Genomic DNA, 27,719 nt, shown 5'->3' on the forward strand with positions numbered 1-27,719 from the left:
ACTTGCTTTGTAATTAGATAAACATCACTTTAATTAACATCCATGCATTGATTTAGAGAATGTGGAGATGCCATATGTAGGAGCTTCATTGTCAGGCGCATGACGGATGAATAACAGCTGCAACAACAGCTCTGACAATGGGAGGCAGACCCTGCAGCAATGTAAGCTTTTCCACTTCCTACAAGTTCCTCGACTATCTTTTGAGTTATGATTCTTGGCAAAAAACAAACAAAAGAGCAACGACTTGGAAACTTATTAGTATTACGGACAAATCATCCATTAGGGACTGCTTATCTCCAGGTTTATGGTGGGAGACTTTGTGCCATTGGGTTATCTGTGGACACACTGCCACTTAATTACAGGACAGCACTCAGGGACACACCAGCCACGAGTGCACATTAATGACCACCTGGCTTCCTTGCACCACACAAAAAAACCTTCACCTCCTTGGGCCAGTATAAGACAGCTAAAAATACAGGTGTTCTGTGGAGAGTAGATATGAATACTGACAAAAAAGGTGAACGTGACCTATGCCACATAATTTTTCAGAAATACAATATGAAATCAGTCTCAGGTCATAAGGTCCTATATTCTTTTGAATCCTCTCCGAGCTTAATTATACAACCAATATCCTGCATACTAAGTTTCTTCTGAAGGGTTCACAACATTTCTCAAGGAAGTGAGACGTGTTTTTTTCGTGATCCTGCAGTACTTTTAAAGGTAGTCCATACAAATACATGGATTAAGTTTTAGCGAAAATGCCAATACCTCTGTTACCAATAGTAGATTTAAGAAAAACAAATAATACAAGAGCATGAAGATGTGTTTTTTGTCTCGGGTCCATGCATCAATTCTCCCAATGAATAGGCTTTGCACAATATAGCGTCTGTTGAAAGTGGAAAATAGAAAGTCTTTGTTTTGAAATATCACTTTAATATCACTTTAATACTTGCACTCTGCCGCTCTACCAAGCAACTGTGTATTATTTAGTCCCCTGGATAAGACATTACTTCATCCGTATTTGCTTCTCACTGCGCTGATACTGAAACCCAATTGGAGAGTGCAGATTGAATTTATGCATCATTAATGTGCCGCATCACAAAGCACAGTGTGATAAAGCTAAAGGGCCAAATGTTTGTTGTCTTTGAGGTTGAACCTGCTGGACGGCCTCCTTTTGTCAAACTTGCAGTATAAGGGCTTTGCAGGGAAACCACGGCGCATGCCGTTCCATTAATCTCCACTTCATGCGTGCCCTGCCCTGGCTGACTGATGTGGCTTCCGTAAGCTAATGCTGCCACTATACAGGGCTTTGCTGTGAGCGATGGAGCGCAGGAGCAGGGTATGGGGGCAAAGAGAAAAAACTATTCTCCATATCATTTCGGAGAGGCACTGTCTGAAAGGAGAGATATACAATAAGTCAGATAATATACCACAATTATGACATGCTATTTTTTTAGTAGATTAGAAGAAATGCTGTGTGATGTCAACACACCTATAGTGAGTGGTGGATTTGTTTTTGAGCAGCACTTGAGTCATGTAAGTTGACTCAAGTTGACACTCATTTAGCCACTCTTTAGAATGATTAGGATTCTGTTTAAAATCAAAAGAAGGCATGAACCAAAAAAAACAACTGGTTTGCACCTCCTTAAAAAAGTATGTTCATTACTTGGAATGCTCAAGTTGGAATGAGGAACTCAAGGTTAGGACCTCATTTGAGCAAGTAAAAAAAAACAGTATTAACCCAAAATGCTATGGACACACAATGACACATGTAGCACTTGTTGATTGTATCTTATTATTTGGCAAGAGCCAACGAGATGTGACTTCTTGTAAATAAGCTTATGGACTTATTGTATTGTCACCAGCCGAGTAACCAACCACTGCTCCTCAGCAGAACCCCCTCCCCACTGATGCCACAGACAGCGTGTGGAGGGGGCGTGTCGGAAAGGGTCAGAGGTTCTTAAAGAGACAGAGGCCTATTTCAAGACATTCACTACAGCCATTTTGAGAGAGCAATTTTATACAAGGCAGTTATTCTAATTTACTGCATTTACAGACCAACAGAAGGTGTCGTCATCATTGTAGTGTTCTGTAGACTGGTGCAATGGATTGAAAAAAGCATAATACCCCTTCTTTAAGCTCCAGCAATCATGGTTTGTTCGCCTCCCAGCTGCGCTGCGACCCACCTCCGCCCCTTTTCCGCCTCTTTCGTCCATGGCTTCTACCTACTGCATCTTCACGGGTCTTCCATACCACCACCAGTGTCCAGGCTCCGGGGAAGACATAACTCCAAGCTGTTCATCAATACTAACTTTCATACATCGATGTCTACCGCTGGGGTGTGATAGCCAAAACTAATATACATGTCAATAAACCTTCCTAATCGCTGCTTTTGTCTGATTGAGTCTATCCAGGTCGAATTCCTGTAAACTTGAGGATCCCTAGTTCAAGTCTTTGAAAGATGGGGATAATGTTTTGCATCAGTCACAAAACATTAGCCACGTTTGTCAAATGACATGTGGACTCTAATAATGTGAATTGCATGTGCACCTACTTCACTGTGATTATTCACAACAAGCTAAGGTGTTTATAGACATGCCCCATCAAACAATTAGATTGAAAAACTCTCTCCAGTTGAATTTAATAATTGAAATTCAAATGAGCATCTTTCTGTTACGGACATTTAAATCACTCAAGAAGAAACTCATTATGCAAAATAGCACCTTTTTCCTGGACCTCACATAATATTAACTGTGCGACAGCATAATGAAACCTTATTGGAGAAAGATAAATAGCAGCAGCAAAGGGCTATTTAAATTTGTAGAGAGTAAAAATGCATGTCTGGGATCAAAAAGCTGCTGTAATAATTATATTTCATCAAAATCATAGACCAGATGGCATGTAAAATGGGTGAAATACTTCAGCAGGAGCAAGTAGCAAGTCTATTTAACATGTGCTATTGAATTCTTAATGGTGATCTTTTATAAGTGATATGGGTTCTGTAACTCTTCTAATGAAGATTGTTGAAGTGTTGTCGAAAAGCTGTACTAAAAAATATACAAAGGATTACAAAAGATATAAAGCAACAAATATAGAAATATAACAGAACATCAGAACAGGATTGTTTTAAGAAGCGACTTAACGGAGCTGTACCTGCACCCATTAAAGTGACGAAACATGCTTATAAACTCATCAAACTTATCCCCACTAAAGATTGTGAGGCAGCATATGTCGGGAAAGGTAGGAATTAGAACAACATTACAACATGTTGCAATATACAATAGTGATTCTATTCACCTTATTCCGCCCCCTTTACCTCTTTTTGCCACGGATCGCTTCCGTTGTAATGACACTTCTGGTAGGGTGCAAAGTCCGTCCCCTAGGTGGAGAATGAGGGAAAATGTTTGCCGCAAAATATGATGTACAGTAGATTGATTTGTGTAAAATTTCCAATGTTCATTTGTCAACAATGGACCGTTTCTTTGGGCGGCCGGAAAACAGCTTTGTGTCCGTGTTGAACTGATTTCCTCTTGACGTCTGCAGTCCCATGTGGACTAATATGAATGGATGGGGGGAGGCATCCACTCACTTTGATATGCGGCCCTCGATGTGTCTGATAAGATAATCATTAATACGGGAGCACCACAGGGTTGTGTGACATCGCCTGTGTTGTTTTCTTTGTATTTAAATGCTTTGCAGATAAGGACAGCAACGTTAAACTCTTTAAGTACACTGACAACATGGCCATTGTTGGCCTGTTTCACATCGTCAATTGTAGTTATGAAGCTCAAGTGCATATGGTTGAACAGTGATGTAAACAGCATTTTCTGATTATCAATGTATTGTAAGGCCAAAGAGCTAATCCTTTGCTGTTTCTGTCCTGTTCAGTCCTTGTACATCTCTGACCAGCCTGCGGAGGTTGTTAATAGCTTCAAGTGGGTACCCACATTGATGACAAACCTTTAATTTTGTAGAAGAAAGCCAACCAGTGACTATATAAGATCAGAAAGCTCAGGGGCTTTGGAGTGAGCCCACACATTCTTGAGCGGGTCTATGTCAGTCTGATTGAAAGTGTCCTTGTTTTTAATATCACCGTGTGGTTTGTGTATCTCACGGTGACAAACAAAAACAAGCTACAAAGAATCATAAAAAATGCAGGAAAGGTGATTGGCCGTCAGCAAAAATCACTGGATGTCCTTTATCGGACAGCTATGCACAGAGCAGCCAAATCCATCGTCAATGACTTGGAGCATCCCTTGTTTGTTGATTTTAGTCTGAAGCCCCTGGGCGCCGCTACAGAGTGCCTTTAGCGACATAGAAAGTGTACAAGGGCTCATTTGTGCCTAATGCAAAAAACCTGCTGAATAAGTGCTCGTGGAATATGCAGTACATGCAATTGTTTTTATCATTCACTTATTGTCTTTGCTAATTACTGTCTGTCCTGTCTATTTCGACTTTGTGATTTGTGACTGTGATGGTGAACCTAAGACAAATTTCCACCAGGGTGGACAATAAAGTTAATCTAATCTAATTCATGGCAGCACCCATGGCAACTTCTGGAATAAAGTGAATAGTCATTGTTATATTTGAGTAGCGTAGGTCCACCCTTGCTACACCATTTAGGCTGCTTATATGTATAATAGCTAATCCCCAATATCACCATGAAAAGAAAATTATCCTCCCGTCTGCAGTCTTTATGTAAGAAATTACAGTTCTCTTTTCCCTGAAAATGCAGGGCAGAAATACAGAAAAAGAATGTGCAGAAATTCTCCACATTTATATTTACATTTCAAGCCAAAAGCAATTCAACATCAATGGCGATTTGAATCTGCTAATATATATGTAATGTTCATTCAAACATTATGCACAGATGCAGTCACATGTGCAGCCTGACTTTATGCTATTGTAAATTGGGAGATATTGTCGTGGGCTTGTGTATGGTTGCTGCTGCCCCGGTGACACCATTACAACTCATGATTAAGCACTGTCAGGACTCTACGCTATTACTCTTGACTCGTTCAGCGCATTTCTTCTCTGCTTCACCTGCTGCACACGAGGTATTTATGTGTTCAGTTAGCAGTGCCACTGAAAGGCCCGACCCATACGTCTCCCTGAACCCTCTGAATAATTTAGTCCGACAGCCATTCCTATAAAAACCCCATCTATATTAATGAGCAGCCTCCAACCATTTGGTTCGCTGCATGAAGGTTGTGACGCCTCAATCATACTGAATATGTTGTGTACAGGTCCCGCCTCCATCAAGTCATAAAGCAGAGTATACTGTTTGTCAAGCTGAGGCATAGGCAAACTTACACTTTCTTTTTGCATCAAGCTCTGTCTATCTCCTTTCTCAGGGGTGCCTGTTGAATTGGCACACATCTCCAGAGATAGTGCTTTTTACTCCAAGTTTCATAATTCTGCACAATTAAAAACTCAAAAACATTTTACTGTGAGCGAGAGCTGGTATTATGGTTCCAAGGCTAAATAAAAGTGTGGGGCACAGTTTAAACCTCTCTTTTGTCGTGGTTTAAACTGTGACAAAAGAGAGGTTAAATGCACCCGGGTCACTGATCTGACCACTGATCTTTGGCCCTCCACGCTGTATACACTTTGATATGCGGCGCTTGATGATCTATCTTCTTTGTTGTCCAGTGTGTAACACAATACATGTTTTACAGTGTGTTTATTATATTTTATTTGACGAATGCTCATAACTGTGATTAGCTCTTCATAGGGATGGACAATAAACACAATTTTTTTTCTTATATTGATCAATCTTTGATGACTCATGAACTTCGACAGTCCTTTAATACACACTTCAGCTCACTTCATTTAACCACAAAAATCTTCAATTGTTTCATCCAAACTCCCAAAGAAATGGTTGTAAACATGTCGATTATTATGTGACGATTATTGAGATTGACCAAAGTAGAGATTGCGATTTCGATAAAATTTCCAATTAATTCTAGTTCTTCGATTACAATATATAATACTAGTTTAAAGCTTAGCAGTTCACTGCAGTGGAAAATGAACAACTGAAGGTTGCTAAGTGAAAACAATGCTTGTATGAAGCCATTGTAGTGGGGACCCCAGTTATTGATCACATAAGGCTGGTGAATTGTTATGAAATGAAGATGAAAGAGCGCTACTACTCCTGCTCCATCTGCACCGATCTTTCTTACTCGTTCCAGCTTCCTTTCTCCCCAGTAAACGTCCAATAGCACTCTGCCATTCCTCAGCAGAACATCTGCTGCCTCGACCAGCCATTTGTCTTTAAGGTTAGTAATTCACTTTCCAAAGGGAGCTGTGTATGGCGCAAATACTCATCAGTGAATGCGTGGGTTTTTCACTTGAGAGTAAATGAAATGAATAAGAAATGTATATGCAAGAAAAGAAAAATGGAGGCAAAATAAATATGAAAACCTCTTGATGGCCAATCACAAACATCCTCATATCAGTTCTGCTGACTACAGTAATGGTGCGGCGTAGGGAGCACTTCTTCACTGTCAGCATGCAACAGCTTGCATGTAAGCTGCGTGGCCACCATCCAGTGAAACAGTTTGCATTCCTGTCTGCCACCTGTCCTGTCTGTGCTCTGCCCACAAGTCTATTAGAAGAATATGGCTTCGCCCTGGAGATTAGAGATCTGTGAGTTTTGGCATCTGTATGAGAGTCGAACTGCTGCCATCATTATTATGTGTCAACAAAGACCCCCCGCCTATCTGTGATTTGTTTTTGGATTTCTATGCTTAGATACTTTTCTCAGATGTGTACAAAGGCTCAGATTTCTTTCAATTTTCATCTGAACCCAGTAACTAAAAAAATCCCCATAATTAAACAAAATCAAATCAGCAACATGATTCACTGATCTAGAGTGTTGAAATAGACATGTGTTGGGGGCATTTCTCAGTCATTCTGTTCAGCCACAGATTGTAAAAGTTGTTTATGGAGGTATTAGATGCTACAAATCAATTTAAATATGTATCACAAACAGTTTCATCATATTTCCAAGGGCACAACACACCATCATAATAAAAGAGTACCAAGACGGCCAGCAGAATGGCTCCAGCCAAACGGAACGCTAAAGCAACAGTGAAGTATGTCATACAATCTCTGCAAAAACTCTAGTACAAATACGAGAATATAAGATTGCACTGAGATGTGTAAGGGTTAATTTTGTTACTTTGTGGTAATTCCATCCATCCATCCATTTTCTTCCACTTGTCCGTTTCCGGGTCGTGGGGGCAGCTGTTGGAGCTGCCCAAATCACATTGCACCAGCCCCTTATGGCTGCAGGTGGTGGGTCCACGGGAGGACGGCCTCACAATTCTAACCGGGCCTGTTGGTCTCTGAACCGCTCTTTGTCTGACCCGTCACCTAGCACCTGTTTGCCCTGGGAGACCCTACCAAGGGCACAAAGCCCCCGACAACAGAGCTACCAGTATCATTCGGGTGCTCAAACCCCTCCACCACGTTAAGGTGGCGGTTCCAGGAGGGGACTTTGTGGTAATTCACTCAGAAATCAGTAGTAGTAGTAGTAGTAGTAGTAGTAGTAGTAGTAGTAGTAGTAGTAGTAGTAGTAGTAGTAGTAGTAGTAGTAATAGTAGTTTATTCGGTCAGTTCATTCCTTTAAACGTAAAACCATTTCCAATTCCATTTCCAATTTCCAATTGATAATTTAAGGTAAACTAAATATTATAAATAATATTGATATAAAATAATATAATATAAAATTAATATATATGTGATTTTCAGTGAAAGGCAAAGACTCAAATATGAATTGACTTATAATGAAAATACTACCATGTTCAGGATAATGATTTATTCCATTTTGTTTAGTTTAAAGGAATTGAAATAAGATTAAGCTGAAAAACCAAAGCTGATTTACATGTAAATGTTTTTTCCTGGCACTAAATAAATTATCAGTAAAAGTTTCTGCTCAAAGATACAGTACGTTTATGTTTGATGCCATCAAGCTGAAAATGGAGGTAGAAGTTTTCCGCTGTAAGTGACAGCTCACAAAATACATTTCCCTAGTGCATCTGAAGTGCTCTCAGACTGACAGCAGCACATCATTTCTGTCAAGTTATTTTAACGCATGCACTCAGCTGACCTGCATGTGGCCATTTGTCTCTGAGGGCTACGTTTTATTTAACAACTCCAACCACTCCAAAGCCAATTTGCAAGAGGGAACTTATTAAGTTGAGAACAATCTACAATAGACAGGGCATTAGCTTTAATGCCCCGATACACATTGTTGTAATAATGACACAAATATGATGTCACTACATTACTGCAAACTTTTATAAAATGTAAGCACCTAGATCTAGAATGTATTGTTTGTTTCACAGCATGAAGCCAACTTCACAAACAAAGAGATCTGTTTGTCTCTAATCTTGTATTGAACTAAAGGCTTGGCAGAGCATTTTTAGGAAATGGCAGATTCTACACATTGCTCATGAGTATATTCCCAAAATTGCGAAATATAGTCATATAAAAGTTTTTTTTTTCAGTAAAAGTAAAAAAAAATGTATATCGAATCTAACTGTGATTACACTAATACTGTATTCTTGATCATATCGGTCACATTACTGAGTAAAATGTAATTTGGAAGATCAGCTGGGGACAATGAGGATGTGGTCTATATGGATATATACAGAAAGTACCATGGACTCTCATGAATCATATAAAACCAGTGTGTTCATTAGGAACAAAATAATTACATGAGAGAACATCAGGTACAGTGTCATCAACAGCCATGTTCATTTCAACAATAACATATTTATTGAGATAATCATGCACTTTGTGGTACAAGCATCATATTTGGCATGGATGTAGCTTCTGACCCTCTCTTTCATAAATGTACATTAGCCGCCAGAAAAATTCAAGATGGCGGCTGTTAGTCAAGATGGCTGACATGCACAGACTAATGCTGTGATTTTCCCATTTACATGAAACACATTTGTAACTGAATTGATTATTTGTGCTAGTATCATTAATATGACAAACCAAGAAATAAAACATGAGTGTATTATTAATTAATAATTTAATACATGTAACATGAGTTTAATATATTTTCTTTTTTTTACATTACATTAACAGTTAAACTTAATTGTTGTATACAGAAACATATGTTGAATATATGTTGAATTTGGCTCAAATATGGACCTAAACGACTCCACTAGTTCTTTTCATTAGGTCTTGTTGTGCAAAGCAAAATAGGCCACATTTAACATGGTGTTTTTATACTTTTTCTTTATGATGGTTTGTAGAGCACAGACTAGAAAATAAATGCAGTTATGGTAATGGGGGCTGTGCTGTTTAATAAACGAAAGCTTAAAAAGGTATTTTTATGAGGAGACTCTTTCATCATAGGGAGCAGAGGCCCATTATCATCACTGGATTATTTGTTGTTGTCATTCGGCAGCATTGCCTACTTAAGGCAGCAGCTGTAAAGAAGAGCTATGGTCTCTAAAGGGGGAGATATAGAGGAACCACAGACTCACATGACAAATGAGAGCTCAGCCCACTCTTATTTATGGCTACTTAAAGCTGTCAGGTTGAGATGATAAAGGGTGACTGCTTGATTAGAAGTGTAAGATCACTCTTGTCCTTACGACCTATGACAAACACACAGAATGTACTAATGGCGCCGGGGGAATGTTTTTCATGTTCACCCATTTAAGGGAATGGGGGAACAAAACCCTGATTATACAGGTAATGATCTGAACAATAAACCTTTCAAAACAAACAAAACCGTTCAATAAAGAAATCAATAGTATTGAAATTGCATTGGGGCCACTCAAACAAAAGTATTCAGTGTTCTTAACCCTCTACAGCAGATTCAAAATAAGAAAACAAAGAGACATTTCTGGTTCCATTTGATTAGAATAGGTGCATCATTTGCTTGACATGCTTAAGGCGAGACACTGCAGGTGAATAGGGAAATAATGTATATTAACAGATATCAATTTGAAACTTTTGCTGTAGATCACTGGCATAAATGTGAGAAAAAAATACATTGCAAGTTTTCTGTCATTTTATCTTTTCATATAAGAACAAGGTGTTTTATGCCTAAAAATGCCCCAAATTTCCCATCTTTTCGGCGACGAAATCTGAATAATGGATAGAGCTACATTCAAATTTATGGTTTCATTTTATTGATAAATGAGTTGACAAGACTTTTTCAGAGGGGATTTTGGATTTCTTGTTTAGTTTTAAAATAAGCTGTTTTTTAGTGGAAAAAATAGTAAAAATGTAATTTTCGCCTTATTTTTTGACATTCAAAACTCCATAAATGGGGCTTAGGGATTAGATAATAAAAAATCCCTCTGAAAAAATCTTCCAAATATTGTTCAGTCCAAGGCTGGAAAATCTGAACTCTTTAGGTCCTACTAACGTGGACATAGTGTCGCCACAATGACAGAAAAATGTGTTTTGAGAAAAAGGCCCTTGAAATTGTGTTCTCTCATATAAGTCTATGGGGGAACACTGAATCAGCGCAATATTTAAACATGTTATTGTGAAAATTAGGTATATTTTCTGTTTCCGGGTGAAAGCTTGTATGTTCAGAGACCAATTTGGCCCAAAGAAAAAATTGAGTTTTGCCTGTAGTGTCTCCCTTTAAGTATTCAAAGCTATGTGATGAAAATGATAATGCACTATGTTCTAATTCTTTACACAGTCTAACCAAAAAAGGTCACCAGAAAAAGGTTCTGATATGTTGTTGCAATGCCTTTAGCTTTGATAACAGCACACATTCACTGTGGCATTGTTCAGTAAGCTTCCGCAATGTCAAAATATCCAGTGTTGCATTCATTTTTATCACCTTCTCCAGCACATCCCAAAGATTCTCAAAGGGGTTCAGTGCTGGACAATCCATGTGTGAAAATGATCTCTCATGCTTCCTTAACTACTCTTTCACAGCGTGAGCCCATGTCATTAGAGAAAAATAAATCCATTGATGGAATAACCTGGTCATTCATGATCTCATTCTTTGCGCACATGGGGGGTCATTTGCCAAGCGTTTGCTCATGTTCAAAACGAGTAGCACGTACAAAAGTGGATCGGCAGCATTTACACATTTTTATTCACGCAGCATTCTGCTATTTACATATCAGCTTTGGAGCCCTAACACTGCAATACAGGTACATTCAAATGATAAATGGTGTTGCTGAACACAGACCTGGCCAACTGCAGCAACTCCAGATCATAACAGTTTCTTTTCTGTTTGTCAGGCATTGTACTTTCCCATTAGATAACTTTCAAGTTCCCCTGAAATATATTGATGGCTTATATTGATGAATTATAGTTCACGTAAGCATCTAAAATCCAGCTTAAGATACTACATGTGTTATGTGGCTCAGTGCTGTGAAACACAATCACATATTCAGCTCCTGTGTAGTAGTATAGTGTATAGTATTGACACTAAGGAGTCACACTTTCTCTGGGTTTATCTTTTATCTCTTTATAAGTGGTTCTTCTGCTGCTGTGCCGTTAAACAGCAGCTCAAAGACTGATAGGCTCTGTGGCCCTTTTTAATTGCCGCTGCTGTACGATCCAGTTAAGTGGATGGTTAAGTATCTGCTTCTTGCTGAAAGCATGTTCTGGTGGTGATAGACAAGGATTTCAAGAGGGATAAGGAACTACTGACATGACTGAACTTCTTAACTCAAAGCTATTTAATATTAGAGTGATCCTAGCACAAGATTGTTTTCATAGATTTGAAGCCATTTCACTTTTCTCTTCATAGCCAGTGAGCAAATATTTAACAATATAGTAGAAATCTTCAGGATACTCTGTTTATAATGGCATCTTGGACGAATACAAGCAAAGAAGGTATAGTAAAAATAAAAATCCTTTGCAACAACAAAAATATTGCTAAAGTTAGAAGAACAATTCTAAAAGGGATGAGCAGCCGGAAGCATTTCAACCACTGTCTAGACATAGACCATTACAGTCAACCTTTTCATTAAAAAGAAGAGAAACACACAATTGAACCCCACAGTGTGCTGGATAGACAAAATAAATTCTGAAAATAAAGGAAATCTACTGCCATCTTGTGGAGCAAATTGTCTTACCGCTCTCAAATCATTGAAAAGGTGTTTTCAACATTCTTCATCTAAAATGATGTCCCCATGCCAGCACTCATGTAAAATAAACAGACAGGGCATGACAGCAGAATATTAATACTTGTCGTTAGAAAAGGAGAAGTATGTGCTCTGTTAATGTCTATCTCAGACTTTCATATTACAATGGCATGGTGTTGATCCTTTGGGATAAAGAACAAGGCAACTTTCAGATTCACCTCAAAGATTCCCTGAAGTTTTAGATGCTGGATTTGAACTGACAGACATCCGAACAAACAAGTAATATCTTGTGTATATGCATTGCTTTTGGATGATAAGCCTTAACATGATTTATTTAAAGCCGTCGCAGAATGCACTCAGAGAACAATCTGAGTGCCAAAGTCTGGGTGTTAAAAGCGCGCTGATTATTTGTGCAAGAAGAAAATTAATCACGCTTGCAGCCTTTAGATCTGCAAGTAATGAGCAGTGAGACGGGCCATGAGGTAGATGCAATGAAGATTTAGAATGCAATTTACAGAAGAAAAGGCCCACATGAAGAGCACTACTGGCCATTTGTCTGTAAATTATAGGAGAAGACAGAAAGTGGACCACTCACTTAAGAACACTTCAGAAGTTCTTTGTGAGATGCAAGATGCCAAATTGGGGTTACAGTAAAACAAAGTTGTACACAATTTGTTGACTCACATAAACTCTAGGATGGTGCGTGCAAAGCTGAATAATCTGGTAATTTTATTGTAGGCACTAGATCACTTTAGGTCGCCGCAAGTAATCCTGTCCAAAATAGATTTTCATTACTGACCAGAGACGCCTGGGCAGCCCTGGTCTGCAGCTCATAAGTTATGTTTTGGCACTGCAGACACATTTCGCTGGGTGCCTTTTAGAGCAGAACTTAAATGCAATCTCATCTCAGAGGTTGAATGATACAAAACAAACAAACAAATTAAGTAAAATCTACATCATTAACACCTTACATTTGTGAAATAGCCCTTTATGTTTTAATTAATATTAGTCTGAAGGTTATTCGATGTTTCGGTTTTCTTAAAGTGTTCTTGGAGTCCATTTTTCTTTGGCTCCTTGTTGAAGGGTGACTGACATGATTTCTGTGCTGGAGGCCACAGTCCACTGCAGAGGCCGGGCCAGGCTGTCTTGTTAGCACCTTTGCGGTCTCTCTTTGTGGTCCCTTATGACAGGAATGAATGCTATGCGGCGTGACATTTGGTCAATATAAGGAGGATATGCCAGGGGAGCTTAATTCTTAATCCAGAAGGTTTATGTCAGCTCAGTCCTGCTCAAGAGCCTATTGACATGCATTAGAGCAAATCGAAGGACAAGACCAGCAGGACACTGGAACTGTACAGCTGGAAGACGCTACATCACATCCGGAGCAAATTATTCGGTCTCAAATCATAGTCCAAAACTTTATTCAGGATATTGCATTGAATAAAATGAATATAAATATGAACAAACAAAGATTTGGCTTTGCTGTGAGCGGTTCACCTCTCCTAAGACCTGCCTTGTAACTTTATAGGAGCAGAGACGTCTCCTGCTCGTCTCCATGGAGATGTAGACTAAAGGTTTCAATTGTTAGGTCCTCATCCAAACCCATTCTTTGATTAGCCTCTGCAAAAAATACATTTTTGTGTGCTATTAGTGGCATGTTTTGTATTGCTGGCAACAGTATAATACAAGATCTAGATTCATAAACTATAATAGATACTGAGATCTTTATAATGAAAAACAATCTAAATCTGAAAATAATTACACACAAGTCATGCAGGTGTTATCCATCGAAGAATACGTTTTCAATCTCTCATCGGATGTTTTTAAATCAGCACAAGGAGTGAAACGTCCTCAAAAACAATCCAGGACAGATGACAGATTGAGAACAGGTATGCTTATGGCTTTTTGGTTTTGGTTTTATTGTGAAACAACATGAGTTAATTAGTTGATTAGTTGCAACTCCCAGACTGCTCTACTATGTTTAGTCATGACTTGTCCTGACGGAGCTTGGCTTATCCTCAGCTGCACTGAGGCCTGAACAAAGTATTAGCATGCCCATATATTTAGGCTGTGTCTCAGTAATATGAAAAAGCTTACACGAGAGCTGAAATTGAAATTAGCAACGTGGCTGCTATAAATGGCAAATTGAACAACAGTTGATTGCTAGTTTAAGTAAGATAATAATAGATAATAATCAAGAATACTTTTTTTGATGTGTCAAAAAGCTTGTTTCCATGGAGAGGGCATAACTAAAAATAAATAGTTGCCTCCAATAAAAGATGGGCAACTGTAACAACAAAGTGAGCTACTGTCTTCATGTGTTAAGGAGAGGCACAATTTAAAAAGATAGGACATAAACATCACAGTTATGTAAAGAATGTCATAGATCCTCATGTGCGTAACCTTCAGACCATTAATACCTTGTTCTTCATTTGATCTTGTCTCTCCAAGGAAACAAACATTTAAAGCCATGACAAGAAAGGCCACATAAGCCACATTAATACCACAACCTTCATTATGCAATGAAGTATTGTATCGTAGAGACGTTTCTTGCTCTCAGCATGTCACTTCAACTAAAGTAACATTATCAAACCTCACAATTGACCCCATTGAAATTTTGAATCACTATATCCACAAAGAATTTGTTTGTGACTAAACAAAATGTGTTGCTTTTGTATGATGTCCCTTTTGATCCCTGATGTTTGTCTTGTTGTTGGCAGTCTGCTCCTCTCATCTTGCTCCACCTCCCCTAAACCTCTTAATAATAATAAGCCAAGAGCCATCCGCCAAGAGCATCCACCCAACCAGAGTCATAGCTTCTTCACACACTAGCTGAGCACAACCGCCAGGGAGCAAAACCCACAAAATGTTTTCCTACTAGACCTACTAGCTACTAAAACCCAGCAAGATTCGGCTTCACGGCAAATTTTCAAAGCTTCATTCAGAGCCAACACAGGTATTATTTTTTTCTACTTTCATTTTCATACTGCGCAACAGCCCAATAATAAAGCTTGAATGTGGGTCAGAGAAGCTTGATAATGTTTATTTCATAGCTTTTTTTGTGTGTGTTATGCAAATGTAGGCTAATCAAGTTTTTCATTTCAGTCTGAGGGACCAGGCTCATTTCAGAAATTTGATTTGAGTCTTGTGCCTTGAATAGAGCACTGAATGAGGACGCTCATATATGTACCTTTCTAGGGGGGTTAGGAAAGGTAACAGTCTGTAATAGGATGGGAAATTTTCTAATTCTCTGACCCACTCAAAGTAAGCTATCGAATGTATAATTTATACATACATACATTTACTTTACTTGCAGCTTAGCAACAATTCTAATGATATTATATTGAAACAGTTACAAAACATTATTTCACCGATTGTAACCCATTTAAAAATAACAGATGCCATGAAACTGGCATCTGTTGCAGACACAAAAAAAGTTTATGTGTTTCTTGTAAACTGAGAACACTTGCTTCTGTGTGGCGCCTTAGACATCTGCGTATATAAAGTATTTAAGTTTTGTAACCTGCTGCTACGATGTTGGGAATTTATTGGGTTTCTTGTCAAATGGCCACAAGGCTAAAGTGTGGCATCAACACTGTGTGGGGTCATTGCTGATAAAAAAAATAATAAGCTTGGATATAACATAGATGTACGATATACTGATACATAATTAAAGTATTTGTGCTTGTCTTTAACCTTTTTAAACAATGTTAATTTATGTTTCTTACTTGCAGGTCAGAGTGTTATTCGACGCACCAAAATGTGGAAAAGGCCTACAGCCCGACGAAGTAACTTTACTTTACTACTCTGCCCTAACTCTTCTACTTTTGCTAAATTATACATGTAACACTATTGAAATGATACTTCAGGGAGAAATACTGTTCTACGTACATGTTCATAGTAAGAAATATACTACAGATAATATACAAAACACCAAGACACTACTGATACTACTCACATAGATACTTAATCGAAATGTATTTTATAGAAACATTGTTTTCAGAGTTGCTGTTGAATGGTAAAATAGATGGACAGGCAAATAACATTTGAATATGGATCATCATTTGTGACCTCTCAAATTGAGTGCTATTTCCTGAGTAGTTTTATGATGCAATAAACAAGAGCAACTGGTCCAGAAAATCCCCTGTATAATATGGAATGTGTCTTGTAAAATTGAAAGCTGGGGAGCCCTGAGCCAGTTTGGTTATATAGGACTTTGTGATAAATGGATGATGAGAAGAAAACATCCCCGGATTATGGCTGCCTGCTGCTGCCCCTTTCTCTGCCCCTCTCAACTGTATTCAGCCTGTGCGCTTATTTTGGCCTCAAAGCATTTCTTCTGTTTTACAATCTGTGTTCTTATTTAAGAGCACATATAAATATAAGCAAAACTGAACCATGTCTATATTAACTTTCTTCTTTTCCCCAGATTTCTCTCTTGTTCATCGATATATTCAACATTTCAATGAGGTGTCAGGCAATAAAGCAAGTAAGATATAACATTCTTTTTTATATAAATTTGACCCAAAAAGCAACAGTGCATACTAGATCTTTCTAACCAACTAAATCAGTTTGTCTTTCCATAGTTGCTTCAAATTTTGCAATAATACTACATTTTAATTACTGCAATAATTAAATTCTGAATCCATGGTGCTCATTACGACAAGACAGAGTAATACTAACAAGACAGGCATGACACCTAGTGGCAAACAAATGTAATAGCTGCTGCTTTTCTTTTCATTTCAAAGTATTTCTTTTCTATTTTCTGTTTTGTCAAGCATCCATTCGAAGACGATCCAAGATTCCTGGAGTGACGATCACACAATATGTGCCACAGCTACCAGAGGGCAAAAGCACTCCTGATTTCCAATGTAAACTCGCTCCTGTCAGCACCAAAGAAGGTAATTCTTGTTCAAATTCTTATTTTGGCCAATCACCAGGACAACAAACAAACATTTACATGTTTTGCTCCAGGTAAAGAGGCTGTTTTTAAGGCAGTTGTTACAGGCGAGCCCAAACCAGCAGTAACATGGAAAAGAGTTAAAGGAAACATTTTAGACAAAGAGAAATATCAAATGACATTCAATGAAGCCACTGGGGAACACATTTTAAAGGTAGGTGTGTTGTAAAGGGGGATTACTACATTAATAATCTACAAATGTAAATTATTTATGAATTATGTATACATGTGTTGTTTTTAGATATATAATCTATCTTCTGTTGATGCTGACACCTACAAGTGCATAGCTACAAATGAATATGGCAAAGCTATGTGCACAGCACTTCTGCATTTGACAGATGGTGAGAAAAATACTTTTGTAGAATCTTTAAATATTAATGTGTCCTATTTCTTACAATAACATGAGGAATATAATTTAGTTTTGACAAATCCTTTGGACTTCAGAAAGCTGCTGAGGAAGACGTAAGGAAGCGTTTAATGTTATAGCTTTAATTTTGTAAAGTAAAGTAAAGTATAACACACTTTGGCTTTCTTATTCCGTGCATTAGAAAAGTGGATGACAATGAAAACCAAGCAAAGAAATATGAAGCAGAGGAAGAGAAGTTCTGGAGCGCGATGCTTCACGCTGATAAAAAAGACTATGAGAAGATCTGTGAGACGTTTGGTGTTGTAGATGTGCATTTGGTTGTCAGAAGAGTGGAAGAAATAAGAAGAGAGAGAGGGCACAAGGTGAGGCTCTCATTGTGAGCAAACAAAGTCCCGAACTACAGACTATTTAAAGTAAACTAAAGGTAGATATTGCCAAGAAAATGATCCTTAACCTGAATGTGCTTCACAGGACACAGCGATACTCTCTGATGAAGGTGCACCACAAAGTCACAGTGGGAATTCTAATGACTCCAACACATTCATGAACCAAGGCATGAAGAGAGATGTTGAGCTTTCCAGTGAGAATGATAAACTCCTGCCAAATGAACATCAAGGTAAGCCATCTGTTTGGTCAAAGCTTCATGTTGTTATTGGGGTAGAGGACAGGCAATTACTCAGCCTAAAAGAGAACAAAAAAAATCACAACACAAATACCCATAGCTCCAATTATTTGGTGATGATGATGATGATGATGATGATGATGATGATGATGATAATGATGATGATGACGAAGAAGAAAAAGAAGAAGAAAAAGAAGATGATGAAGAAGATGAAGAAAAAGAAAAAAATAAAGAAAAAGAAAAAGAAGAAGAAAAAGATGATGAAGAAGAAAAAGAAGATAAAGCACTTTATTTATATATAAGTTAAGATAGTTACACATGCATGATGGTGCCACTGGACTGCACACTAAATCACAACATGAAAGTTATGAAGTTATTGACTTGTTGACTTTGTATACTGTTTGAATACTGTTTGAATACTTTATACATTCAGCTATAAGTGCTTCACCAGCCAATAATAAATGTCTCTGCATTTTTTCAGCTTTAGCTGTGGACTTTCTTGTAAAAATTCAGGAAGTAAAAGCCCAGGAGAGAGAGGATGCACTATTCGAATGTGTCTTGTCACAGCCCCTGCCCAGCGTAACTTGGATGGTCAAAAACAGTGTGCTTGAAGAGAGTGACAAGTACAACATAATGGTGTCCGACCATAAGCTCATCCACAGACTGCTGATAAGAGACTGCACACATCTGGATAAGGCCATCTATTCAGTCAAAGCAGGCTCTGTGTCCTGTAATGCTTGGCTGGTTGTGGAAGGTATTTACTTTAAAATTTGAATTTATTTCCATTTATTATTCAGTTGAACAATATAAATGTACAAATGCACAAGAACAGGAGACTTCAAGATTCACTTGTCATACTTATCCACTCACCATGGTTACAATTAAAATAGAAAAAGAAGATTATTTGTCTTAAAAGAGTTACATTTATCTTTAAGCTGAACGGGACTCTGCTCCGACTGGTGAGAAGAAACGCCGTAAACTCACTGTGGCAGGAGGATCAAGCATTGATATTGAGAAAGTTGCCAAAGAGCAACAAATCAAAAATCAAAGGGAAATGGAGAGGATTTTAGCAGCTGTAAAAGCAAAACAAGCCGAAGAACAGCGCAATCAAGGAAAGAAACCAACCAAAAGAATCAAGTTTGCTGGACCATCGAGTGTTACCAATCTCGAAGAGACAAGTGAATCAGAGGAAACAATTGGTGAGACACTGCAAGCAGGGCGCAAGAAACAAACCAAGACCCGAGAGCTGACAGAAGGCTCAACTAATGCAGCAGATGAGAACAGGGCCCAAGACGGACTGAGAGGGAACGACAGAAGAAGCACAACACAAACCCAATCTGAGAAAGAAACAGGTAACCACAAACATACAACTTTGAAAAGCATATATTATATTGTATTTTTTGATTAACACAGGTCTAAAAGGGGAATATTGTGAAGTTGAAGATGACTCCGGTTCTGAATATTCAGAGTACAGCAGTGGTAGTTGTAGTAGTAGTAGTAGTAACAGCGGTAGTACTAGTGAAGAATCTGAAGATGAGGCAACAGGTAAACTCAATCACGCAATCATAATGCTAAATAATATCAAACCAAACATTCAAATGCTTGTTTCAGATGAAAACTACAGTGAAATCAACATTGACGGTAAAACAGTCACAAGTCGTTGCAAGCGCTCCCAGGATACGAAGTGCACAACAAAGATTCAACAAAAAAGTCAAAAGTTTGGTATGAAGCCGAAATCAGTCAAAGTAAAAAGAAAAATAACAAAGTAACATAACGCAACAATTTTTTCCCCGCAGGATCTGATACAGTGGACTGCTATGAAGAAGCGGAAGAATATGAGGAAAAAGAAGGTGGTGAGTTTGAAATGGAAGACTCTGCAGCTGCTGACAGGAGCTCATCAAAGTCAAAAAAGAAACACGGTCAAAGAAAGCAAGCAAATAATAACTGCAACAATGGTAAGTCATGATCATATACTGAACTCATACTGGGAATGCGGCATTGTGGCTTTACAATAAAAATATATAATTTGGTTTAGATGCAGATTATGAACAGGATGGTAATGTTGAGGATTATGGAAACAATGTCTATAAAGCCTCTAAAAAAGGTTCATCGAAGAAAACAAAGAATAAGAAGAAGCAAAGAAACAAATTATCATCTGGTGAGGAAAACTAACATAAATTATTAAAAAGGTAAATAATTTATACTTTTACTGTTTCCAGATAACGAAAATAATGAAGCTAATGATTTTGACAACGATGAAGTCAACAGTGTTTTCAAAAGAGACTCATCAAACAGCGCAAAGAAAGATAAACAAAGTAACCGCGGAGTTGGTAAGACGTGCATTTTGGCATCTATAACAATGATATGTGTTATCATCAACCAATATGTTTAGGAGTAATAATAACTTAACTACAAAAAGCTTATGAACACAGATTTTGAAGACAATGATTTTGAAGAAGACACTGAGAATGGGCCAGCTAAAAGCCCAAAAAGCAGAAAGAAGGTTAAAAAAAGAAGTCATCATGGTATGTCAATGTGCTGTCCTGTCTGTAAAGTCACACATTTGATAATTGATTGATAATTCTAGTATTAGGCCACAAGGGCAGGTCATAATTTAAAAAAAAATACAGTATAATATTCAGAACAAATGTGCATTGAAGTTTTGGTCATTTGACAATGGACATTCTCACTAATGGAGGCAAGTTGCCATTGTAATGTCAGTTAAAACATTTATTAATTCAAGATAACTTAAAGCAGAACGAAGTAGCTCATTCTCTAGAGGCCACAAGTGCCACTGCAGGTGTCATAGCATGTTGCGATTTTTTTACTCATTAACAGTCCATCAGAGTAAATACTACGCTGACAAAAAAGACAAAGGGAGAGAGGGATATTGCACATCCAATTACACGACGGAGATATTTTTTTTCACTCAAACTTGGCTGTAAATACTGCTAAAGTGGCGCTCACCCGCAGTTAGCTTTGCCCATTAGCCTGTTAGCTTCTTCTTCGTGATTCCATTAGTGTGTATTGGGCCTCCGACACGGTGCAGGCAAAGTTGCAATTGTGTCACCAGGAGATGGAAGACCCCCCACTTAACACTTGTATTACCCCCAGAGGGACTATGAAAAAATGTATTAAGGTAAACAAGTTACTTAGTTCTGCTTTAAAATATTTTCAAGTACTTACCACCTGGCAACCACTGACTGGTTGTTAACACCGCAAGGTTTCCCCAGAGAGAGGTAGCCAGGCATGAAGGTCTGGGCAAGTAGTCTACGGTTCTCTTTTCCTGCATTTCCAGCCATGGAGTGCAGATGTGAAAGGTGACATTCTAAAAAGGATGTTTAGTATTAGTGTTGAACAAAAGCGTTTGCATCTTACCTCAGAGCCTAATGAACAAAGTGACGATGAGGGAGATTATGAAGTCTCAACCGATCAGCCATCAACAAATTCCCATCACCATCTGCAGGCTTCAGCTCAAGGTGATGCATGAAGGAACAAGTAATAAATGAATAAATACACCTGTCAGAACCTGTCAACGCCTCATGAGTTTTACTGTCAGTAACGTAGTGTGTTGCAGGTGTCCAAAAGGCAAGTAACAAGAAGAAACACAGAGACAAAGAAAAAGGCGCTTCGGTCGCACGACCAAAGAGAAAACGAAGAGTTCCACTAATAGAAGATGTAGTCATTGGTAAGTTGATGAACAGACAGACAGAATGTGCAATGTAAAATGGTAATTGTGCGAGTTGCATGATAGATCCAGGAGTGCATTTTATCTGGGGACTGTCAGATGTGAACGCTGTAATCGGTGAGTCAGCCGAGTTAACGTGCAAACTCAGCAGGGAACACTGCAAGGGGGCCTGGTTCAGAGATGGCACCCAGGTGACAGACTATTTTGCATCATGGATGACTGTCTTTTGCGTTTCTATTCCTAACTTTATTCTCGTCTTCTGTCTGTATAGATATCATTCAATGACGAAAACTTCCAAATGTGGCAAGAAGGAGTCATCCATACATTAGTTATTGCCAAGTGCGAAGAAGAGCACTCTGGAAAATACCGCTTTGAGGCAGATGGAAGAAAAACAGAAGCAATGGTCAACGTTCATGGTTTGCCCGTCTACTACAAATACTGTATACTAGCTTTAACATAGAAATACTAGTCTTTACTATATCTTGTAGATCCACCGAGGTTTGTGAAAGAAGATCTGAAGGCTTTCACTCATCCTGTGACAGTCAAAGCAGGCCACAATGCTATCTTCAAACTGGCTTTTGTTGGCCGCCAGCCAATAAAGATCCACTGGTATAGAGAGGAAGAGGAACTCCAGGAGGACAACAACATAAAGATCGAGAGATTGTCTAAAAACAGCCGCCTGCTTCTGACCAGGTGCCAAAGGAAAGACACAGGGGAGATCAAGATCAAACTGAAGAATGAGGATGGCTTTACTGAGGCAATTTCACAGCTAATTGTGCTTGGTAAGTGATCCCTAGAAGGATTGTTTATGTCAGTCTAGCCCAGGGCAGCTGTGGCTACAATAGTATCTTTTTACAGATGAGTATGGAGTGAATGAATAGTGACTAAGGTGTGGCTCTTTGAGAAACTTGTAAAGCGCAGTACAAGTGTTAGCCATTATCATTACAATTATGATGAAGACAATACCATTGCTTAATGTTACGATAATAGCCATACAGGTAATCATTTTGAAAATATATAAATACAATTAAATAAATCATTTTCAATACTGTGTGTGCCTGTGACTATTCCTATTACTACTCTGACTTGTGTCCTAGTGTGATCAGAGCTGCACTAAAAGCAACATAGTCCCCACATTCTTTTTGAAGAACATTTTCATTACAGATAAACCTACCTGCCCCCTTGGTCCGGCCGAGGTAATGGAAAGTTCACCAGTATGCATCGAATTCAAGTGGAGGCCACCGAAAGACGACGGGGGTTCGCCGGTTATCAACTACATACTGGAGCGCCAGCAGGTGGGTCGAAACACGTGGAAGAAGTTGGGCGAAGTCCCGGGAGTTCCCTGCTATCGGGACGGAGACGTGGAGCATGGGCGAAAATACAGCTACCGCATCCGGGCTGTGACTGCAGAGGGAGTCAGTGAACTCCTGGAGACAGATGACATGCAAGCAGGAACTTTAGGTGAGTGAACAGTTTCTGTGCTTAATGCAAGTAGAAAAAAGCAACAAAATATAGAATAATGTAAATATCAACCCTAATTTGGCAGCGTTATGTCCCCTTCTATGGTCTCCCTTAGACCATAAATTATCAAACTCCAATCATCACTTACATGTGTTTATCAGAAAGAGCATGTAACTATTGCTGTGTTAATGTCTGCAATTTGGATGAACTGTAAACTGTAAAACATGGTGCTGGTCGACTTGGGGACATTCAGAGACTCAGGATGATACTGTGTAGTCATTCAGACACATTTATATGAGGAGATTAATATTATAACAGCACATTTCTTTGTTCAGAATGGGTGATTTAATGGGAGCTACTAAATTCTAATACCATTGTCTAGAACTAATATTCTGTTCCTAAACGTAAACTTGATTTCCTAACTCCAGGCCTTGGGGGGTGGGGTGAGCGGGGCGAATAGTTTAAGAATCGTCAAATATACAGTAGCGCCAAAATAATAACAAAAAAAAGGTTAATGACTTATTTTTAGGCAAATCTACATGCTAATTAGCCTAATGTCACGTTAATGGTAGCTATAGCCTATTTGTAGCAAGTCTAATTAAAGACAGGTTAATCAATAATTGTAAATTAGATAGTCATAATAAAAATGTTACCTTTATATTTGTGTAAGGAAAGAGTACATTAGGTTACTCATTAGTATGCGCAAGCACGTGCCTAGTCCCACTGTTTTTCAAAACAGTCCTGCGTTTCCGGGTAGGCAGGGACCAGCCCGACGTTCTTCGGGGTTAGGGGCAACAGCCCCGCCCACTTTCCTCTTTTTGCTTTGTCTCGGCACTTCCGTTATCCTGACACTTCCGGTCGAGTGTGAAGCCCCGTCGAGAACGAGTTTGCCGCTAAAATCTGATGTTTAGTAGATTGATTTGCGTAAAATGTCCAATGTTCATTTGCACCAACGAGTCAACACTGCACCATTTCTCCGCGTGGCTTGGTTGTTTTTATCTGGACTTCTCCCGTCCCATGTTAACTGATAGGATGCATGGGGAGCAGCGCCTTAGACGCTCAAGACAGACGCATGAGTAGCTGACTGATGGGTGAGGGTGGGTTTGGATTTGTGGTTGTTGTGATCAAAGCCATCAGTGAGTAGGAAGAACGGAGTAAAGTCAACCACTCACTCAATTTAGAGAATGTAAATTTAAAAAAAAAGTTTTTTTTTTATGTAGTGGGGGTGTGGTTTTGAAGCAGTACAAGGTAGGTAAGGTGAGGGATACCACATTTCAGGTTATTTTACAGCTTTAGGTCTAATTCAATTAATGTATGTAGCAAATACAAACTTAAAATAACAAGCATGCAAAAGCAGCACAAAAAAGTTTGGCATAAATGCCATTTAATATTTGTGAGGTAAAATCTTGTTGGACCAGCCCACCAAAATCCAAGCTGTGTTACCATCGAACACCACAACACAATGGGTTGTTTTTTGTTACTTCCAAAGTGCCAGTCAGCTTTTTTTTTTTTGCTTAGTAATAGTAATGTTCATTATAGCATTAATATTAATGTTATGATTAGTGCTGCATAACAAAAGGCATGTGGGGGAGGGGTGTGCTAATGAGGAAACACTGCCACAAATATTCTTCTTCCCTGAGTGGGGTGGCACCTGGGGTGGCCCAGCGAAAATCAGGGGTGTCATGCCACTCGTACCAATGTACAGTTAAAAACATGAAAATGAAAATAAAGTCTTGTGCAATCTCAAATGTAATGAACTGTTAAGATTAAAATGAGTGTTATAACAAAATGTTCCTTAAAACAATAATCAAATTAAAAGAGTTAAAAGATTAAAATGCCTTCCAACACTTCAAAGACAAAAAAAGGAAACATCTTGGCCACACAGTTCAAAACATATAGTATTTGAGCAAATAAATAGGCCTACATAAATCTCCAAATGTATGTAGCAAATTTATGTAGCAAATATTTTTTCCCCATGATTCCCAGCCTTCCCAGGTTCTCCAGCCCCTCCAAAGATAATAGACGCCTATGACGACTGCATAAACCTGGCTTGGGCAGCGCCAAAAAAGACAGGCGGCTCACGGATTCTAGGATATATTTTGGAGAAACGTAAAAAGGGGAGTAACCTCTGGTCAACTGTCAACCCCTCTGGTGAACTAATAAAAGGTAGGCCTAAACTGATTTGATATTAGATTTATAACAGTGTTTCTTCTACATAACAGTGTTTCTTCTACAGAGAAGAAATGTGCAGTGAAAGATGTTGTATCAGGCTTGGAGTACGAATTTCGAGTTGCGGCTGTAAACCTATCGGGACCTGGAGAATCTAGCAGTCCCTCTGAGTTTGTTTGTGCTCGAGATCCGAAAAGTATGTTGAATAATCAATAATTAGTCATCAAATAATTACCCACATTTTTTTGTATTTTCAATAACATCATACTTAAAATCCAGAGCCCCCCGGAAAGATAACAGGACTCAAGGTGACAGAAACCTCCTACTCACATTTTGCTCTGATATGGACCAAGCCCGAGGAGAGAGAGGGAATCCAGGATGAGGCCAAAGGATATTTTGTTGAGATTCGAAACGCAGAATTCAGTGAATGGTCCCGATGTAACAGCACCCCAATGATTACCACTTCGTACAGCGTGAAAGGCCTTCGCTCCATGAACTTGTACTGGGTCAGAGTGATAGCTATGAATGACGGAGGAGAGAGCGCCCCGGAAGAGATGCCAAACTATGTGATGGCAATGCCCCTACCAGGTACTTCTGAATGTGGCATATGTTTTCCATTCATGACCATTTTTGCTGTTCACGTACCATGTTGAGTAGTTGACTATATTTTCCATCTCTCTTTCAAGTGAGACCAAAATTTACAAACCAGAAAATGAAGAGTTTTATGGTGGTGAGAGCCGGTAATTCAGTCAGGATAACAGTAAACTTTGAGGTAAGACTCACTAATCTACTGCCAAATATCACAAAACCATATATTCGGTAATCGTAGAGTAATATTTTTTATTTGATAGGCCTCTCCAAGACCAGAGATCATGTGGCTGAAGGACAACGTACCTGTGGCGAAGCGTGTTACGGTCAGTAACTGTGATGACTCGTCCCAGCTTCTCATCCCATCTTCTGAGCGCTCCGACTCGGGCATCTATTCCATACTGGTGAAAAACCTTGTGGGACAAGAGACATTCAGCACAGAGGTCAGAGTTACAGGTAAAACCGATTACTTGCGATCGAGACTGTTGTACTGAAACTCTTGGCAAGACATTCCACCCACTTCAGCTTATATTATATTATCCTATATTATATCATACTGTACTTAATACTGTGTGTTTTATGGTGGTGGGTAAAGGGCAGTCAGGAGCTTGTATGGCCAGGACTCTTCTCAAAAGAGATTCCGAATCTCAGAAGGACTTTCATGGATAACAAAACTCCAATAAAATTAATAGAAATGATCAAATGATGCAATGTAGAAAATCTATGGCCACCTCGATATATGATGAATGTAGACAATGTATTATTTGTGTCTTTTTACTGATTTGTGATTACAGATGACCCAAAGCCTCCAGGCCCAGTGGAGTTGGAGGAAAACGTCCCAGGAACAGTGACCGTTGTCTGGGAACCTTCTCCTGATGAAAAGCGGGATGACCGCCTCCACTACACTGTGTCCAAACTGGACAGCACCAAACACACCTGGGCAACTGTGGCCGACCGGCTTTTCAATAACAAGTTCACAGTTTGTAACATCATGGAGGGAAGAGAGTATCACTTTCGGGTATATGCCAAGAATGACATGGGCATATCTGCGCCCTCTGAATCACCAACCTGGGGAAGAGAGAAAAAGAGAGGTAGATTAAAGATACATAATGTTCATTTTTGTGAAAACCTAACAATAACTTTCTCACATTTTCCACTAGAAAGGTTCGTTGTAAGTCTCCCATCAAGAAGGGACTGTGATTTCCGTTGTGCCCCCACCTTCATTGTTCCATTGAAGCTCCACACTGCACCCAAAGGTTATGAATGCTACATGAGCTGCGCTGTGACAGGGAACCCCAAACCACGGATCACATGGTATCTGAACAACATTAGCCTAAATACTAACTCAAACTATTACATCTCCAACACATGTGGGGTCTGCTCCATGCTCATCCTCCGAGTGGGGCCCAAAGATATGGGAGAGTTTGTCATCACTGCAGAGAACGCCCTTGGACGAGCCGAGAGCTCCACACTGCTCAGTATCAGAGGTAAGCCATGCCTTTATTACACCCAGAAAATTAGAAAAATGCTATTTTGTGGGATTTTAAATGTATCTTTTTTGTTTTGTTTTTTTGCAGAATAAAGCAACATCAAAAGTGTGTTGTTTTTTTGCAGTGTGTGTGTGCATGTATTTAACATAATGTGTTTTGGTAAGAATAATAAAGTTAAAAACAAATTGAGTTGACAGTATAATTGAAAATCAACACAATATGTAAAGCCTATGAAACACAAACAATAGAATAGCCACAAGCCACTGTATATATAAGTATGCAGAA

At 38.9% G+C, this 27,719-nt stretch overlaps 1 protein-coding gene across 1 annotated transcript; it reads left to right on the forward strand.

Annotated features, from left to right (window-relative positions):
- Positions 1–106: 106 nt before the first annotated feature.
- On the forward strand, positions 107–27,550 carry LOC306964285 (immunoglobulin-like and fibronectin type III domain-containing protein 1; the record flags this gene model as incomplete). The annotated part of the gene is made up of 24 exons (XM_079558278.1): positions 107–161; positions 16,519–16,578; positions 16,868–16,990; positions 17,064–17,203; positions 17,291–17,390; positions 17,469–17,511; positions 17,598–17,778; positions 17,888–18,032; positions 18,520–18,792; positions 18,974–19,390; positions 19,835–19,993; positions 20,258–20,368; positions 21,616–21,726; positions 21,793–21,917; positions 21,998–22,142; positions 22,215–22,508; positions 22,891–23,187; positions 25,174–25,353; positions 25,424–25,552; positions 25,636–25,944; positions 26,043–26,128; positions 26,208–26,400; positions 26,739–27,431; positions 27,522–27,550. 24 exons carry the CDS (start codon positions 107–109, stop codon positions 27,524–27,526), a joined length of 4,374 nt encoding a protein of 1,457 aa, XP_079414404.1. The 3' UTR covers positions 27,527–27,550.
- Between the last annotated feature and the right edge of the window lie 169 nt (positions 27,551–27,719).

The sequence above is a fragment of the Gobius niger genome (assembly GCF_951799975.1).
Source record: "Gobius niger genome assembly, chromosome: 6".
Classification (NCBI taxonomy): domain Eukaryota; kingdom Metazoa; phylum Chordata; class Actinopteri; order Gobiiformes; family Gobiidae; genus Gobius; species Gobius niger.